Source organism: Meleagris gallopavo, chromosome 3 (assembly GCF_905368555.1).
Source record: "Meleagris gallopavo chromosome 3, MGAL_WU_HG_1.1, whole genome shotgun sequence".
NCBI classification, from domain to species: Eukaryota; Metazoa; Chordata; class Aves; order Galliformes; family Phasianidae; genus Meleagris; species Meleagris gallopavo.
In genome coordinates, this window is record NC_139406.1 from 63,537,881 (window position 1) to 63,557,309 (window position 19,429).

The window sequence follows — 19,429 nt, forward strand, 5'->3', positions numbered from 1 at the left end:
CGCTTCTCGGTCCCAAAACACCGCCGGTGCGCTAGGTCAGAGCGGAGCCCCGTAATGCACAGCCCGGCCATTTTACGGTGAAGGGTTCCTGAGTAGCACAGCGGTTTCAGCCCGTTTTACGCTGCTTTGCCATTCCCGGCCCCGCAGCCCGCAGGTGCCCGGACGTTTCCATGATATAACCGCAGCGGCAGCCCCGGGCTATGTTACACTGCTGGGTGAGAGCCGGGGGGGCCCTTCCTGCGGCGGAACCAAAGGTCGGGGCTGCGCGGCGGCGGCGGAGGCTGCGCTGGTGCACCGCGCCGTTCCCCTTCCCTTCCCCACGCGTCTCGCTGCCGGCTGCTGCGGGACGGGCCGTGGCTGCCATGCTGCTCCGCGCCGCCGGCTGCTGGCGTGCCGCCGTCTCCCGGCCCGGCCCCGTTAGGCTAGGGGGTGCGGCTTACCGTGGGCTCCCTCTTGCCAATCGCCGTCTGGGATTCCCCCAGCCTCTGCCCGCGGGGGGACAGCGGCTGCGGAGCGGTTGCGGGGCGCTCCCTGAGGTGCGCTGGGAGGGGAAGGGGCTCGGGTTGGCTGCGCTTTGCTTTGCGAGAAATACGAACGTAATGGAGAGGCTGGGTAGGCATATTTGGTTTCTCAGCTTTGCTCGGCACAAAGTTTGCTGCGGGATGGTGGTCTGTGACTGGGGTTCTGAGAGGTAAAGTTCGTGACTGCCTCCTTGCAAAGCTGTGTGCAGAAAGGATTGCAGGTTATAGCGCAGCGTGTCATACAGTGAGCTGGGCTGTACAGTGTGCTCAGGTGGCCAAGAAGAACCAGCAGCATCGTGGCCCGTATTGGAAACTACATAGCCAGCAGGACCGAGTATGTGATTAATCCAGTTGTGCAGGGAGGTTTTGGGTTGGACACTGGGAAAGAACTCTTCATGGAAGGGGTTGTGAAGCATTAGAACAGGCTGCCCAGGCAAGCAGTCACTGTCTCTGGAGGAGTTTAAGGATATGTAGATGTGGTGCTTAGGAATGTGGGTTAGTAGCAGTGTGAGGTTAACAATTGGGCTTGATGATCTTTAGAGAACTTTTCTGGTCTAAATCATCCTGTAGCAAATAGCCCAACCTTAATGGCTAATTCAGGTTGCTGGGAATAGGTTCAGGACACAGAGAATCTTCTGTGAATGTAGTGGCCTTAAGTTGTTCCAAAGGAGATTCAGTCTGGATATTAGGAAAAGCTTCTCAAAAAGAGTGGTGAGATATTGGAACAAGCTGCCCAGGGAGGTGGTGAAATCACTGTCCTTGGAGGTGTTCATGCTTAGATGTGGCACTGAGGGACATGGTTAGTGGGTATGGTTGAAGGGTGGGTTGGTGGTTGGACTAGGTGAACTTAGAGGTCTTTTCCAGCCTTACTGATTCTATTCTGTGATTTTCTGAAGTACTGATCCTGATTTTGCTTTCATCTTCCAGGTTGCATCTTTTCAAGGGGTAGCAGTTCGCAGCCTCAGCACATCTGCCCCTTCTGACCACCCAGAACATGGAAGATTGGTTTATAAAGGAAACTTAGCAAAAGCAGTGTTAGGTGTGTAACTTGAAAGGATCTTCATTGTTTTTTTTTTTTCTTAATATTTAAAATATTTAAATGCAACATTAAGAAAGCAAATGTTCTTTCCAACTATGCTAAAACCCCAAATCTCTGTACAGAACAAGAATATATATCTTGCTGCGATGCTTAATTTTATATTCTGTGGCGTATAATGATTAATGTTAACAGTATTTCTGTTTCAGTTAATTTTAGGTCTGCAGGGATTTCTGAAGATACAGTGCAACTGTAATCCCTCAGCCTGCTTCTGTTTCTCTTGCAGCCTTTCGAGTGATTATCCAACATTGACCAACTATAACTATATTTGCATTCTGTATGCTTTTGAATGTCACTAAAACGACAGAAGTGTTGTCTGTAATGAGACTTTGGTTAATCTCCCTTTGACCAGCTAATGTTCTAAAGGCTTAGCAAAAAGTAGTTCACTGATGTTTTCTGATGGACATTTTTTAATTGAAGGGGGAAGTATGCCCTGATACATTCAATTTTCACAGCATCTTTAGACTACTGGTTCTCATTGCGTCTCAAGGATGGTGGGTGATGATATCAGTGGCTGCTGTCTTTCAAGCCTTATGCAGAGATGGCTGCAGAATGCTTGTGAATGTACAATAGCCTACATTTTTCAAATTAAACACAGTGGGGGACCAAGCAAACTTTTTTTCTCTAATGCACACTGAGTGTCTAATGTGGTTGTTGATGAAGAGAGAAGTGCCCAGCCATATCTTTGATTGTTATTCCTGTCTGAAGTGAAAAATGCATACATCTGCATAATTGCATGATAGCAGAGTTCATCATAGAAATAAAGCCAGCTACTAGCTTTGATTAAACCCAGCATGTATACAACAACCCTTGAGAGTGGCAGGAAGAGAGGACTGGACCTCCTGGTACTTGTTAATGGCTTCTTTTATTTGAGAGTGTTTTAAGAAAGGCCTTTAAATAATTTTAGGTGTTCAAGTAATGACAAAAATTTGTAGCAGCAGAACATAGGTAATTACAGAGACAATTTTACTTACAGGTATTTATCTTGGTTTTTTGTTTTTGTTCTATGTAGGCGTGAGATTTTTCTCCTACTCCACCAGCATATTTAACTTGTTCATGGCGCCCTACCTCATGCTGAAAACTGGTATTGGATTTGACAGCCTGCTTCTACAAGCTGCATTTTATGGGTTGATAGGATTTTTTACGTTTGTTACTCCAGTTACTTTGCATATCCTTACAAAGGGCTATGTAATTCGACTCTATTATAAAGAGGAAATGGACACATACACAGCTATTACATACAATGCAATCTTGGCAGAAAAAGCAACTGTCTTCCATCAGAAAGATGTAAAGATTCCAGACATCACCAAGATGTTCACAACATTTTATGCTAAAACTAAATCAATGCTTGTTAATCCAACACTTTTCCCGGATCCTCAGGATTATAACCGTCTCATGGGCTATGACAAAGCCTTTTGTTTTGATTTTGAGAAAGAAGAGAAAGAAGGTGAAAGTAAATAATGTGAAGATAAGGAATGTCAGTTACTGTTCATTGTGCACTGCTATAAATGTGAAAGAATGTTAAACTATATTACGGTTTCAAAAGTATCAGGTAACATTAGAGTTTCTCAAATTTTGGAATGAACTGAATTTTTTTTTAAACTTGTAAACAATATGTAGGGCTTCGGAATTAACAACACAAAATACACTAAAAATACTTCTGTTTTTCTTGTGCTTGTTCTTGGTTTATTTTTTATTATTAACTAACCAGGGGAACCATGCATGGACTGTGCTGCAAACTCACCATCTCTGCTTTAAAAGGAACTTTTTATATAAAAAAAATCTGGAATGTTCATTACCTGTCAAGCACACTGTTAAGTTTTTAAGATTAGAGAGAAACTGTGCTTAACACAGAAAGGCCGGGCTGTTTTTAACGGATACTACTCTTCATCCCATGAGAGTAGGGTTGGCCTTCACTTAAGGCAGGCAGATATTACTGCTGACACCTCTTGTAGCCTTTCTGGAAAAGATGGAAAGAATGGCAGTCTCTAACAATTCACAGCTACTTAAATGGTTTTCTGAGATAGAATCACACTCCCAAGCAACTCTTTTCCCAGAGATGGAAAAGAAGTAAGGTTTGTGCTGTGAAAATCTTGCTAAGACAAATATTTGTACCAATTTAAAATACCAGCATGTAGTGGTTTAAGTGGATTCTTTTGGTATTTATGAAAGCCAGGAAAACAAAAGGGAATCTCTTACAGAGTACTGCTTAGAGCTTGTGCCTTTAAAAAATACACCTCTTGATTTTTAACTGCAAAGAAAGTCATGTTTAGTTCAAGTAATGAGTATAAGATCTTCTCATGTGAGTAGGTTGTTTAAATTAGTTCTGCACTCTGAATATGTGGAAATTGGATTGAAATATTTTTAGACCAAGCAGAAGTTTGTCACAAAAACTGGCAGATACTTGTATACAAGTAACGAAGGGCCTCAATATTTTAAGGCTTAAAAAATTACTGAATTAAAAAAGAATAGGTGCTGAATTCAAATTGATTCTTTCATATTAGCAGCTTTACGTTGAAAAGCCTGATCTATCTCTGTTAAGCCAGTATCATAGGGTAAGTAAACAGTGATATATTTTTGTATGTTTAATGCATTATGCTGAAGGCAGGAGGCCAGTAATAAGCAATTCTAATCACATGGTTACGGTACTTGTTGAAGTCATGTTTTACACCAAATTAAACATTTGTCCATTGTTTTCATGTCAGATGTGTTAATTCTGTTTTGTGCTCATGTGTAAAGTTAACTTCATCTTTGAATGCCAAATAGAGAGAGAACAGGAAATAGTTTGCAAGAGTCAATAAAAGAAAGGCCCCAACTTTGTGTTTATGTGCTTCTTGAAAAATCCTCAACTTTTTCTTCTGAATGCAAAGAATTTTTACTGTTGAAATTTGGAATTTTGCTGGATAAGAATTTAAGCAACAATAATAAGAGATTTTCATCCAAGCGATTACGTTTCTCAAAAACAAACAAACAAACAAACAAAAAACCAAAGAAAACAGAAGAATTATCTCTGGTACTTAAAATTTATCTCCTGACTGGGAAATGCAAAGTAAGTTAGTAATGGCTTTCTGACACATGGATGATTTAAAAACAAACAAACAAACAAACCCATTTTTTTGCCAGAAGTAGGTTGATAATTGTGGCCATGATATAATCTCAGGAAAGTATTTCGTACTTCCAATGTGTACCTTGAAAATCATGGTAATCATTTTACTTTATTTGAATAGTACTTTAATACAGAAGTGCAATCTTATTAAAATGTGAAAATAATTTTTGCTCTCCAGCACTGGGGAAGATCAAATTTACTAGAGATGTACAATATTCCACTGAGTCAACAATTTATTTTCTTCTAAATTGGCAAACTCTAAATTCAGGAAACAAGCTCTGTATCTTATAGACATTATTATGGCCACCAAATAAGAATGCTTTTGACCCAATTCCTCTTAACATTTGACTGTCCTTGTTTGTAATTCCAGGATTCTCAGAGCTAGCTTCTTTTGAATATAGGTGTCTGGTTTAGATACCTGGAACTTGTTGAGACCAGAACAAATTAGTACTCAAGCAATGATATTTTGTTCTTTATGTTAGAATTATTTATATAAATATATATAAGATATAAATATATATATATATAAATATATAAAAGATATATATATATAACAAATATAAATAAATATAAATTTTATATATAAAATATATAAAATACAAAAAGACTTCTAGATGCATTTCTCTTTTACTTTGCGTCCAGAATAGTCTGATTCAATACAGATAGTTTACAGTGTCGTTACTCCCCACTTGCAGAACCCATCCTTTTATCATACCACACAATCCAGTTCTCCAGGTACTGAAGTTCAGATGCGTTCCGTAGTGCACTGAGTGCATTTCCAAGTCAGAAAGTATGAAATGATTGATGTCCTTCTAAGCTAGAAAGTGTACATAAAACAAAACAGCCCCTTCTGCTACTAACACATTCTGTTGGAGAACTGACTTCATGTTTTGATTTTTTTTTTTTATCAGCTCCACATCCTTCCCTGTTCATTTATTAAATTTATTCACTGTTCCTTAATTTCGTGAACTACCATTTTCTTGTTGATTTTTCTTCGGTTTTAAACTTTTGGTGAAAAGCAGTTATAAGTGCAAAGGGTTTCCTACAATCAAATGTTTTCAGTTTTTTTTTTTTTTCAGGTCAGACTTGCATGCATCATGGACAAAAATTATAAGACTTGAATCTGTACGTACATGTGGGTTGAGATTTTGAAGGAAATACAGATATAGAAACTCAGTCTTCTGAAAGATGTTCTCTACAAGCTGCCTTACTTGCAAGGCTATACCTTCTGTAGGAGTTGCGAGCTCCTGCAGCCCTTCAGTGCCAACCCATTTCTTGTTATCAGCAGCTGGGTCTCACATCTTACTGTAGGACTGATTTTGCTCAATGTGGTGTGAAGAGCAGGAACATACGAAATGACTCAAATCTCCTTCCTAGATGCTTGCCTCCTATCCCCTTCTGGCCTTAAAAATTTCCACAGAAGGTTGTGGATGACTGCTGTTTTCTTGGGAAAACAGGATACAGGCAGATTCTTCTTTTCAGTCTCTGCCTATGTGGTATTCTCTTGCCAGTGTTCCTTTCCCTTTTTCTCAAAGTCTTTGGCTTTGTCCTCAGTATTATTTATCCATATTATTAATCAATACCTATCTGGTCTGAATTATTAAGTACAATGCTTGTCATTTCTTATGTTATTTTTTAAATTAAATTATCCCACAACCCTCAGTCTTTTCTTGCATACATAAAATATTCTGATCAGAAAATGATCCCCTTTTGATTTCAAAGAGAAATCTTTAAAGCTCTGAGGTGCTTCACACTCCTAAGTACACTTCCTAAAATTAGCTAGTTTCACTGGAGCATACTTTATTACACACCAAAGTCATTTCACTGGCAAAGATTGAGGAAGTGCTGAGTATTTTCAACTGTACTGTGAGAGTCTAATTAAGGTGATGGAAATTTAATGAAATTGTACTATGAAAAGTTAGAGCACATGAATTATTCCAACTGTTCAGTATAACTTCATAGGTGGAAATGTGTTAAACTGCTGTAATTTGGTTGCTGTGGAGTTTCATGGTTATAACATCAATTTCTTGATGACCCTATGTACCACGTAGCCTGCTGCAGCCCCCCTGAGAAATGGGACAAGTGAGCTGGCTAAGAGTTGGATCCACTGTAATAAGATTATAGCACAGCTATACAGGCCTCAGTGAGTAGCTTAGAATAAGCTCAAATGAGCGGCTATTTAAAGCAGGGAAGAACAGAAAATAAGAGCAAACAGAAAACTTGTCCATCTATCTTAATTTCTTGAATACCCTGGTAGGCAGTGTTGCTTGGTATGCTTTCTGACTGTTCAGCCTCAGATAGGGTACAGCCCTTTCTTTCCCCTTTATCCTCTGCTTTCTCTTCTTCCTGCAAAGTTTAATGGTTCAATGTATTGTTTAGGATATAACTGTAAGCTTTGATCCTAAACTTGGCTTGGAATGAATTAACTTGAAGCTTACTGGTAACAGTTATTTGCAACACAATTATTTCCACAGGATAACACTTAGTCTGCAGTTACTTTTAACAGTCTCTGGTGGCTTAACGTGATATATCCAAATCACATCATTAAGCCAAAGTGCATACAGCATTAAAAAAAATACATTTGGAATAATACACATCACTTCTTTATTTCCACTGTTATTCTCTTGCTCTTGTCTCAAATGGTACAAACTCATTAGTGGTGCACTGCTCCGGGATGCATCTTCCTTGGCACTCTCAGCACTCTATCAGCTGTATATAGAGGAGCCAAATCCTCCAGCTCTGTCTAGTATCCCTCGTCATGACCCCACTTCCATAATATGCCACAATTCCATAATATTTCATTCTGCCTGACAAACACTTTGGAACAGAGTGCTTTGCTCTGCTGCCCTGGAATACTGTTCATCTGGGTTCTGTTGTTGTTGTTTGCTGTTTTATTTTTTTCTTGTGATGGGATATTATTCTAAAGTATATTGTAAATCTTTCCCGAGTAGATTTCAGTGACTTATGAGTGCTCATCTAGTCATAGCACTCATCTGCAGCCAATGATCTAAATGCAAATTTTTTATTTTAAAGAGATCTCGGCACTTGTCTGGGTGTATTGAGAAAGAAGATAAAAGTCTCATAAATTTGTTTAAGGTTTTTAAACGCAAATCAGCTAGGAGGTTTGGAGTTAAATTTTACTCTCAGCATCTCAGATGTAGCCAAAATGAAAATTCCTAAATTCTCCATATTTGGATTTATTTTATTTTCTGTTAAATGGACATGAGACTTGGTAGCTATGGAATGTAGTTATGAAGGATTTCAAAATGAAAGTAAATTGTCACAGTACTCTGGAAAATGAACTTTATTGCGTAGCTCTTTCCACTGTTCTTTCTCTTCTTTTCACCTTCCTCCTGGATAAGAGTATAAATGAAAAACATTAAAGAAAGATTACCTAGTAAAAAATAAATGTAGAAATATACACATCCTTCCTCTCTGGTGCCCTTCATACTAAATTGAAAGTAGAAAAGCACACCTACAGTGTTCTAGTTTAGGGCTTTGGCCATTGAGTGCCACAGAAGATCAGTTCTGTGAATGCCATTGATACAAGCATTAGAGTACTCATACATCTAAAACTGAATTTGGAGAAGAGATTTGAAAAGGACAGGTTTGAATTAAGTACAGTTTGACCAGACATGATAGTAAAGGTTACACACTTCATTGTCACGGTCACAAGAGAAATTTTAGCCCTGACACCATTAGGACTTATTGTTACATTTCTCTAATTAGACAGCCAGATCCTTTTTAAAATGAAGCCTAGTTATGCTATATTTTTAAAAGTATTGAAATAGTCTTGTGCAGTACAATGCAACAAGGAATAGCAGAGGATGCAGGGGTTCCCCATGTGTTTGTGTATGCCACCAGGGGGGACTCCTTCCTCATCTATTTCATTTATGGCAGTAACTGTGAAGAAAACACGTAGCTTGGAACCCGGTCTGGAAAGTCACTGGATTCAACTAAGTGTTTGTCTTCATTTTAGTTGTGAGAGCTTTTATATATGACCTTGTAAATCTGCAGAGCTCTTTCTAATGAGTCCATCAGTTACCCAACGTGCTGTGCAGCGAAGCAAGTCCCAGTCTGGCAGCAGTGGGGTTGCATTCAGTGGGGTCATCTCATGTCAATGCTGCACAGTCAGTGCAGTCTCCCACCTACTTAAAACTGGCCTGTGACTTTTGCTGGATCTGTTGAGTCTTCTATCAGTCCTGGCTTGTTCTCTGACTGATTAGACTTACTCCAGAATATGGATATATGGATTTTGTGATTTAAAATAAATATTTTCTTTTGACACAGTTATGAGGTAGCTATACTTCAGTGTCTATTTCATTATTACTGTTTCATTATTTCTTTTTCCAGCTACTACAACATCCTAGCTACTACAGCATCCAGATTTATTTTTATTTGCAACTATGGTTGCAAATTGTTTGCATGTTTTATAGTGTCCTGTTAAACAACAGCTGAAGTCTGTGTGAGGTGTATGTACTCTGTCAGGGAAATTGTATAACGTTGAAGTCATAGAATCATTGAATGGGTTGGGTTGGAAAGGACCTTACAGTTCATCTGGTTCCAAACCCCCTAACATGCACTGTACTGACAAAATGAGCAGTGTTTGGACTTGATGCTCCAGCATGAATTGCGTGGTGCAGCTTCTCTGCTAGAGATTGCAGTGAAGAGCGTGAGAAGAGGTCACAGAGCTAGGGGGAGGGGCATGGAGCTCATTAGTAGAAATTTTATAGATTTTTAAGGTTGTTGTCGCTAAGAAGTATCACCGTGATAGATGCAGCTTTGAAAGTAAAGCTGACATAGAGCAGAACTTCAGTGGTCTGGTCATTAATGTGTTAACTGGTCGCATTAATCTCCATCCTTACCGACTTTCAGAAATATATCATCCGATTAGTCCTATCCATAACGTCTGAGTTTTCTTATGGTATGATGAGCTTTGTGAGAAATTCACTGTGAAAACATACGAGGACTATTGACTAACACACCAGTAAGGGTGGACTAGGTTTTCATCGTTTTGTAACTTTTTTTTATTATGTTCAGGAAACCTTGTGAGCATGAGAAATCAAGCCTTCACAACAGTTGCTTCTGTTGAGTCAGCCCCCACTTGCCTTCTACATTCTTCTGGTAATCGTATTTTTAGTTTCTCTCACTTCCTTATTTCACACAGTTTTCTCTTTCATTTTTCACTCATGACATGAGCTGTGCTGTCTGGAGAAGATGTAACAACAAAGGCAGAAATTCTTTTCCTTCATGAAGTTTATGATGAAGATAACTGATAGCATTGTAATAGGATTGATTAAGAGAATTAAGAGAATTTGACAGAATAAAACAAATATTCCCTGGAGATGTGTGACTGAGGATGACCGTGCTGAATTTTTGTTCCTCTTTCTCCAAAATGAAGCATTCTGCCCAATACCGATCAGAATAAGTAAATATGTTTGAGTTTGTCTTTTTCATTTTGTTCACTCCTGGAGTCAGTGGATTTTTCTGTACATCGTCAGATCTAGAACTGTCGTATACTTTTTGTGGTAAGTAGAAACTAGCTTATTCTTTTCCTTTTGGCCTGTGCACAATAATTACATTAGCCTAAGGCAATGTGAGCTTTCTCTTCCATATGTTTCTTGGATGAATCAGGCAAATATAAACAAGAGTTTCAGCTGGTGTATATTTCTGTTATTAATCACCCTATTATAAAAATTATGCTGCATAAATGTAAATATTACCTCGGTGGCTTGCAGTAGGTAAGAGGGAAGGTGTTTACTACTCAGTAGAGAAGGCATGAGGCATATTTTGATTCAGGAAAAGCTGGAAGATTTGGGTTTTGATTTTGTTTGGAAATTCTGTATTGTATAAATTACCCACACTGATTTAACTAATATTCTACACTCAAAATATTGAAAAAAAAAAGCTGTCTATGAGACTGTACCAGGCTGGGGGTCAGTGCAGCTTTGGGGCAGCAAGACAGGCTCTCTCCTGGTTGCTAGCTGTCTCTGAGCAGTAGGCCATAGGATCCATGTATTTCACTGACTTTTTTCATCAGTTCTGCAGCAATGAGGCACAATGAGACTGCGAGGGCCAAGCAGGTTCTGTGTGCACACATATACTCAATGGCAGGAAAGTAGGAATTTTAGGAGACAGATATTTTTTAAGGAAAGAAACATGTCTATGTGCATTACCAGTGTTGATCACCTGTAAAATATCTATGTAAAGTAAAGCATGAGAGGGAATGTTTACCTCGGATACTTTGCTTTCCATTAACACACATTTAAAAAATGTAATGAGTCTGTGTCAGGCCTAAGCTTGCAAACTGAGCCTTTGAGACTACTGTGTGTTTTGTTCTCCATTTTTCTACCATAATTTCCTGTACGCAGTTATGATCAGAACATGACTGCCAATTACCAGCAGTCACACCGTCCTTTTGCACAACCCTTGCTTGAATCCACGAAATAGAAGTCAGAGCTCATTATAAATCATGATGAAGTCTCTGTTGCTACCTGAGGTGGCCTGCTAGCCTTGGGCAACGTGCTAGTATGGATAATACACAGCTAGCGTAAGTAGGAATATTTTTATCAAAGGATCCTGAATGGCATAATGCTAATGTAAAGTGTGTGACTTTGAAAAAGAAAAAAGCATATTTTTTGCCTGTTTGAGCGCAAAATGTAATTTATCCAACAAATGACTTTTCTTACTTCTCAGTCACAAAGTAATATGATGGTCCTTTTGCATTCTAACCATGTAAGCAATAAGGAATATCATTTGAAAAGATCCTTAATGTTTCCTACAAGTAATTAGATTACACAATTGCATAATATATACTTTATATTAAATTTATTTGTATTGTGTTTGTGTTTACTGTGTGTTACATATGTACGTTTTTAGTAATTCACTGGAGAAATCTCCAGTAATAAATATAATAAATAAATAGTGTTATTTTCACTAACAACATGAAATCATTTTATCCTGTAGATTCTTCATCTCATTATTTCAAGTTTAATGTGACACCCTGCAGCATGCTGAACAAATCCGTCTGGTATGCTGCTGTTACCTGGATTCCAAGTGAGTCACTATTGCCTAGAGAATTATATTGTCTGAATGCAAAAAAAAATATAGTAAAAGTGATGCAAGCAAAAAACTGTCACTTTACCCTAAATGTCAGTGTATTTAAGAGATACGTTTCTGTGATTAACAATGGAATAGACAAACTACAGCGATGGTCAGAAATAATGATTTCTAAGCAGTTTGTGAAGATAGGAGTGTTTGAATTTGGTTTGTGCAGGTTCCGTAGCTCAGTACACTGACTGGCACTGCGTGTGCCAGTTTGAGGCAGCTCAGGTACTTCTAGAAAAAGCAAACAAACTTTTGCTGTGTACAAGCTCTTCTGGTCCAAAAATGACCCAAGATATTTTAAGGGGAAAAAATATCCAAGCATGTCAGGACTATGAATATGCATACTCTAGAAACTGGAAATATGGTAATGGAGTGTGTGTGTGTAAACCTAGCTTTAAGCTAAACTTTAAACCAAGTTGTCAATGTGTAATGAAATGTGTACTGACAGTGATTTCAGTCACATAGTTTGATTTTTGAGCAGTGCTGTGTGAAGCCTTGAGTTGTACTTGATGACCCTTATCCCTTCCAACTCGGAATATTCTGTGATTCTATTAGTCTGTGAGCTGCATCTTAAACTTCACCTGCTCAGTAAAAATTCTGAAGCTGTGGTAAGGTTGCTTCCCTAGTAAGGTAACCTTATGACGGCTACTAGCAATCTGGACAATTTGTTTACAATACCTGCTTAAAACTACATGTGTGGAATCTCTCAGGGATGAGCTATGGAGCTAAGTGAACACTGTTGTCGTTCCTGAAGAAATTGAAAGAAATTTTGAAATATGTCACTAATATATTTCTTAAGACTGATGCCTTTTGGTAAAAGAAACCAACTTTTTTTTTTTTTTCTGGAAAGAACGGTTTTCAAGAAATGCATATTTATTAGTTTTGAGGGACTAAAAAAATCCAGATTTCAGAAAAAAGTAGTTTTTTAGTCTAAATAGTATGTCTGCATATGTATTTTTTCCTCCCTACCAATTACTTTTTTCTTACTTGCAATATCTTAACTAGAAAGTGATGTTACCTTTTTGAAGATAGTCTTCACAGTCTGGTATGAAGGTGCCAGAGCGTTGCAATGGGGAGAAGTTCTTTGCAGTGGAACTGATGACGAATATTCTCTGTGTGGAAGGCTGAAAGGAGGTCAGTGGGAAACCTTGCCTTGCAGGTTGCAGACTGTGGTATAATCTGGCCACTGGTTCTTGCCACCAAGCAGATTTCTGAGAAGACTAACTGATCAACCCATGCATATAGAATTTTCTCTTTATGATCAATTCATCTCACTTAGAAGGAAAACCCAGAAATATTAAGGTGAAGCTTCATCAAGATTAGCTGTGCTATAGCACTTCGGCCTTCACTGAGGTGTCCTTTCTGTCTCTGGGACCTCTGGCTTCTGGAAGCAGCAGCTTAAGGCACTGAAGAGTATAATACTTCACCATTTCAGAGTGAAGCGTTGAATCAGAGTTTGCACCCAGGTGCACTCTAGTCAAGCCACATGGGTCAATGATTTCACCCCTCATCTCATGACTCAGGTGGCAGAATTTAGAGCAGGCAGTTTTCTGCTGGAATAACTCTGCTAAGATTGAGTGTTTTCAAATTATACTCTTTAATGTCTTTATAGCGTTGTTTCCTTCTCTGTAAATTGGGATTAGTAATACCCTTTATTGCATTATGACACTTCTATTGCAAACATTTCTAAAATGACATGGAAACACTAAACTTGACTGGACTGCACACAAAGCTGAGGAGGATCTAGGGTCACTACTAACATACAGAACAGTTTATTCAGGTAAGTGTCTGGATGGTGTTCTAGAGATTCTATCTATAACCACATAAAATGTGTTTTATTAGAGAAGAGTCATCCTGTAGTACAAGCTAACCAACATTAGCATGACAAAGGCTCTGATCCGAAGTGTTCAGGATATCAGTTCAAAGCCAAAAAGACTAGAACAGATCTCCAAATATGTAGTTCATATTTTCCTTTTTTTTTTTTAAGTGAATATCAGCTCTTCTCAGTTTTCAGTTTGTCTGAACTACTATTACAAATTGAATACAGTAGGAAGGGTTTGTAGAAGATGTTGCAGTAGCTTTCTGTTTGATTTATATTTTCTTGCACATTGTTTAGGCAAACAGGCTGAGTTTTAGGAGAATAAAGAGGTGGAGGTTTTATGCCTGGAAGAGTAAATGGCATTGGCAGTGCTGCTGAGAGATATGCTATATTGCTTTGAAGTTATTTATGAAGTTTCACTAATGGCTTTATGTTTAAGTAACCATTTATATTGTTGCTTATCTGTTTTACAGAAACAATTGACACAGAATTTGACATTAAGGGTAAAAGAACATTGTTTCCAAAGGTACTTTTCATTTTATTTAAATAGTAATGTTAAAATAGCATACTTAACAGAACTGTATAATTATGTGATCATTCAATCATAGAACCAACGACTAGTTTGGGTTGAAAGGGACCTTAAAGACCGTCTAGTTCCAAGCCCTCTACCCTGGGCATGGAAGTATTCCACCAGACCAAGTTATCCAGGGCCACATCCAACCTGGTCTTGAACACTTCCAGGGATGGAGAACCTGCAGCTTCTCTGGGCAACCTGTTCCAGTGCCTTGCTACACTCATAGTGAAGAATTCATTCCTTGTACCTAATCTAAATACACTCTCTTTTAGTTGAAAACCCCTCCTCCTATCCTCTCTGACATTCCTTGACAAAGACTCCCTCCACCTTTCCTGTAGACCCCATTTAGGGACTGAAATACCACAGCGAGCTCTCCCTGGAGGCCTCAGCCCTCTCCAGCCTGAACAAGCCCAGCTTCCTCTGCCTTTCTGTGCAGGAGAAGTGCCCCATTCTTCTGATCATCTGTGTGGTCCTCCTCTGGACCACTCTAGCATGTCCATGTCTTACATTTATATATTTTCTGGAAAGATAGGTTCAACTGAACTGCAGAAAACAGGAAAAGAAAATGTCAGAAAACTTTCTTGTGCTTGAGGTGACAAGTCCAGAATGGTGGCATCTTTGAAATTCTAGTTGTGTTTGGATTATTCTTCCTTTATTATTCCTCTATTTTATAAATGACCAAAAGTATAAATTTAACGTCACTTTAATTGTTCATTTTCATTTGGTAAGTTATTCTGTTTCTTTTTACCTTTTTTAATACATCCATTCGATTCTTTCAGCTCATTTCACTCTTTTTCTTAGGTTCTTTTCACATGCTCATCTGTTCATTCCTGAAACTCTTTGCAAAGTTTTGGTGAGGAATAATAGTTTCCAAAAGTAAAAGCAATGCTTCAGTGTTAAATCAGGAGTCGCAATTGTCCTCAGTGCAGCCCAACACCTTCCTCATCAACTTAAGCCTTTCTAAGACTCTAACATTAGCCTTAACAACTCTGTTTAACTCCGCAAATGACACCAAGGAGTTCCAACTGGCACAAAATCTTCAGTCTCCCCTTAATGCAAAATTCATGGGCCCCTGAGGAGGTTGGACATCTGAACATCTCTTCCAGCCTCAGAGCTAGCAGTAGAGAGGGAGTGTCTCTGCCATAAATCCTCCTATAATTAAGGTGTTCATGGCTTACCTGATGCTTCCTTATGGCTAATCATCTTTTACTGGAAAGCAGGAACTCATACAAACCTCACAGTCTTTAGATTAGTCCAGAGAACCCTTCAGCTCCCAAGTGCTCATTGGTACAACTAGCTTGTTGTATCAGAAGAGGAAGGTCTCAAAGGAGGTAGAGTGGGACCTGAGTTCAGCGAGGGCCATGATGATGTCTTTTGTCCTGATGTATACTAATTCTGCTTGTGTAAGGTTGTGATGAGTTGCTAGAAAACAGCTGGATCTAGAGTTGCACTGCTTAATGGGTCAGACTGCAGGATATACATGGGCAGAACTGTGGGTCTGGAAGGAATATCCAGCTGACTCAGAGACCAGTGTTGCTTACAGTAGTGGTCACTGCAAGAAAACATGGATGAATTACAGCTGGGCTGAAGGTGCAGGTTTGGACAAGCAGGATTCTACTTGTCCAGGAGTAGTTGTTCTATGAAAGGAGGTGAGCTGGGAGCTGCTGGGGACAGCTGAGCCACCACTGCCCATGCTGTGCACAGTCAAGTCACGCAATGCAGAGCTGATCACTGTGACCAGAGTCTCTCAAGGCTCGGGCACCATGATTTAGGATAAAGCCAAGGGGCCACTGTGCCAAGAATGGACAGCATTATGCACTAATCTCCTTGTTTTCTTCCTGGATTTTAGGGACATTATATAGTTGTTTTACAAGCATTCTCTGATGATTCCGAGAAGAATATTATCACGTGCTTGAACTTCACCATGATAGTGAAACAAGATTCTTTCTGAATTCAACAAACATTTCAAATAAATCCAGAGCTTAGAGTCTCCTTCTGCAAACAACTGGAATCCATCTTATGAAATATAAAGCAGTTTTCCTGAGGTAGAACACATCAAGTTCTGTGTGGAAAGCAACATGGAGTCTTATTCCATTTATAGCATGGCTGTGATCAGATGTTCAGCCAATATACGCAACTTCTCTTGGAGCTGGGCATCCCAGTAAATTCACAGAATAACTGCAAATGGTCAGACTGAGAACTGCATTTCAGTGTTGTGCCTTCAGTTATGGAAAAGCCAAGTACTTCAGACTATGATATATTCATTCAAGAATTTTTGAAGATTTGAAGAATAAGAATTAGAAGTGTTCAACTTAAAATACAACAGCATTTCAGACTGAAAAAAATGCTTTTCTGTTTTTTTCTTTTAACAATAAATTTGTTTGTACAATCAACTTGTGAAATGACTTTTACTTTTGGTCGTTTTCCTAATGTTCAACTCCATCTGCACAGAGCTGTAGCAGAGGAGCAAAAGGTTATGTGGCTGATGTTGATAAAACTTGAAGTGAAGAGTGTGTCCAGTTGCACCAATCCAGCACAACTGAGTTCACCTGTCCAGAGCTATAACTACCACAACACCGGTTTTATGTTGCATTGAGCAAAGAGCTGGGCAGAGACTCCCAGGCTGTCTCCTTCAGAAGCAGGAGAATGGTCCTTCAGCTACAGGTTGAACTTTTTCTCAGTTACCAGAAGCATGCTGAAATCTCTTTTCATACTCAACTTTTAGGCTTAGTGAATTAAAGCATGTTCTTCCCCCCTCCCCCTCCCCCATTAAACGTGTCCATACAGAAGCTGTGCACACACTGGCCACTGGGTTGTGCTGTACCTGGCAGATTGCTTCAAAAAGACCAAAACCATGAAATCAGAACTAACCAGTTATTTCAGGCTGCTCAAAGTGTGAAAATTAGTGGAAGTAAAGCTTTTAATCTCACTTAACACAGAGAGACATATTTAAAATTGAGGACCAGGAAAGGAAAAATTAAAAAAAAAAAAAGAAAAGGGGAGGGGGGAGGTGAAGTATAGAAATAAAAATACTAAAAATAGTTTCAACATAGCTAGTTTGACAATCTAAGACAAAATCAATAAAAATATAAGAAACAAAACTGTGTTTTGGCTGGAAACAAGAAGCCACAATTATATCCAAGTGGTGGTGGAAAACATCTGAGATGCAATCAGTCCTCAGACCATGTCAGGATCTTCTGAGCACTGAGTGTTACTGCTTAAGATTGATTCAGGTTACTAGAGCTGTAAATAGTTTCCTCTTAACCTAAAGTGTCAGTTAATACTCAGCCGGAAAGACTGATAACCAAATTCTACTTTTCTTCTTCTATTTTACTTGTTAGTATTACCTGTCCATGGAGAAATCTCACCATGATGTCCTCTTGTACCCTTTTCACAAGTATCCAATAGCAAGACAAAACTTCAAAAAGGTTTTAGTGTCAGTGTTCCAAGATAACTGTTGTCCCGAATAATTCTGGATGTTAGACTAAGTGCTATGTTTATTTAATAGCAGATACTAAAAGTGGGAGAAAAACAACAGTAACTTGGAATCAAATACATGCCCCATGTTTTTTCATAAAACTGTGTTTTAATGCCTTACGGATGTTACAGAAGTTTACAGTACATAGAGGTAGAACTAGAATTTCTGTATCTAAATAGAGATATTTACAGATAACCATCTGTGCTCAGCAGCTTACGCTGCAGACTTTTATAGTGTGGCTCCAGCTGAAGGGCTATGGTTACACATGCCAGCAGCTAGGATTGCGACATAGAGTGCAGGAGCCACAACTTTATAAAGCAAAGACCTTTCCAAGGCCTTAGGCCTCTCTTCTGCCCATAATTGAATGTTTCCACTTACTGCAGCATTGATGACGGCCACACTCTGCTGCCTCCTGTGAGGAGGAGGCAGAATTTCTGTAGAGTCAGGTTCATACAGGCAGCATGCCCCAATGTCACCGAGGCACTGCAGCGTGGACAGGAAAGCTGAAGGCAGAGCTTTGCTCTGTGTTCACGTACTCCAGGCAGAGTTGCTACAGCACTTTTCTCTCTTCTGTTGGTGCCTGTAGTTGACAAAATTTGTTATTTTACTTGCTTGCCCTCCAAACGTTTCCTAATCCACTGTCAGAGCTTCCCAACAAAGAGGAGTCTTTTAGGACTAAGGAGATTGCTTGGACTCAGTAAAGAATCGCAGAATCATAGAACGGCTAGGGTTGGAAGGGACTTCAAGGATCATCAAGTTCCTACCCCCCCTACCATGGGCAGGGTTGCCAGTTGATAGATCAGGCTGCCCAGGACCCCATTCATCCTGGCCTTAAACACCTCCAGGGATGGGGCATCCACAGCCTCTCTGGGCAGCCTGTATCAACACCTCTCCACTCGCTGGTGTTTAATCAATGGATATACAGATGGTATAGATATATTGTTTAATCAATGGATATACAGATGGTATAGATATATCCAGGAGCTTGGCTAATAGATTTTATATTGGAGAAATAAGAGAAAATCACTCACCCTGTCCTGGGCTCACAAAATAAACTCCTGACAGAGCAGATCTCCAGAGAGATCCTTCCCCACTGGCAGTCAGCTCTTAAATGGGGTCTAGGAGAGGTGGAGCCAGGCTCCACCCCTTCCTGCAGCACAGGTGAATTGCCTTCACCTGTGCTCCCATGGCTGACTCATTGCTCGCCTCAGGTGATCAATCAAAGGTTCAGGCCGTGATTCAGCAGCCCCATACAGCTGGGTACACAACTTCTTCCTGATATCTGATCTAAATCTCCCCTCTTTTAGTTTAAAATCATTCCCCATCATCCTATCGCTACCAATCTATCCTTGTGAAAAGTAGATTTCCCCCATATTTAGAAACTCCTTTTATATGTTGGAAGGCCATAATGATGTCTCCCTGCAGCCTTAAACAAGCACATTTCCTTCAGCCTGTCTTCATAGGAGAGGTATTCCAGCTCTTGGATCATCTTCATGGCCCTCCTCTGGACCCTCTCCAAAAGCTCCACGTTTTTCCTGTGTCAGAGGCCACAGACTTGGATGCAGTACTCCAGCTGGGGCCTCACGAGGGCAGAGTAGAGAGGGACAATCACTTCCCTCTCCCTGCTGACCACACCTCTTCTAATGGAACCCAGGATACCACTGGTTTTTCAGGCTGCAAACACACACTGCTAGCTCATAGTTTTTCATCAACCAGGAATGCCAGTGA

The 19,429-nt window shown here is 39.5% G+C and overlaps 2 protein-coding genes across 2 annotated transcripts; both read left to right on the plus strand.

Annotated features, from left to right (window-relative positions):
* Positions 1 to 262: 262 nt before the first annotated feature.
* Positions 263 to 4,432, plus strand: TMEM70 (transmembrane protein 70). The gene is made up of 3 exons (XM_085221292.1): positions 263 to 536; positions 1,449 to 1,560; positions 2,630 to 4,432. The coding sequence occupies exons 1-3, from the start codon at positions 363 to 365 to the stop codon at positions 3,076 to 3,078; spliced, it is 735 nt and encodes a 244-aa protein (XP_085077418.1). The 5' UTR covers positions 263 to 362; the 3' UTR covers positions 3,079 to 4,432.
* Positions 4,433 to 9,866: 5,434 nt separating this feature from the next.
* LY96 (lymphocyte antigen 96) lies at positions 9,867 to 16,616 on the plus strand. The gene is made up of 5 exons (XM_010709049.4): positions 9,867 to 10,251; positions 11,690 to 11,779; positions 12,836 to 12,964; positions 14,123 to 14,175; positions 16,073 to 16,616. The coding sequence occupies exons 1-5, from the start codon at positions 10,158 to 10,160 to the stop codon at positions 16,172 to 16,174; spliced, it is 468 nt and encodes a 155-aa protein (XP_010707351.1). The 5' UTR covers positions 9,867 to 10,157; the 3' UTR covers positions 16,175 to 16,616.
* The last annotated feature ends 2,813 nt before the right edge of the window (positions 16,617 to 19,429 follow it).

What these genes read in the sequence shown, in the direction of transcription:
- TMEM70 (XM_085221292.1), top strand. Translation starts at nt 363, where the DNA reads ATGCTGCTCCGCGCCGCCGGCTGCTGGCGTGCCGCCGTCTCCCGGCCC. An exon ending in GTTGCGGGGCGCTCCCTGAG is followed by an intron (nt 537 to 1,448) that starts GTGCGCTGGGAG and finishes TTCATCTTCCAG; the next exon opens with GTTGCATCTTTTCAAGGGGT. An exon ending in CTTAGCAAAAGCAGTGTTAG is followed by an intron (nt 1,561 to 2,629) that starts GTGTGTAACTTG and finishes TGTTCTATGTAG; the next exon opens with GCGTGAGATTTTTCTCCTAC.
- LY96 (XM_010709049.4), top strand. Translation starts at nt 10,158, where the DNA reads ATGTTTGAGTTTGTCTTTTTCATTTTGTTCACTCCTGGAGTCAGTGGA. An exon ending in ACTGTCGTATACTTTTTGTG is followed by an intron (nt 10,252 to 11,689) that starts GTAAGTAGAAAC and finishes TTTATCCTGTAG; the next exon opens with ATTCTTCATCTCATTATTTC. An exon ending in AAAGAACATTGTTTCCAAAG is followed by an intron (nt 14,176 to 16,072) that starts GTACTTTTCATT and finishes CCTGGATTTTAG; the next exon opens with GGACATTATATAGTTGTTTT.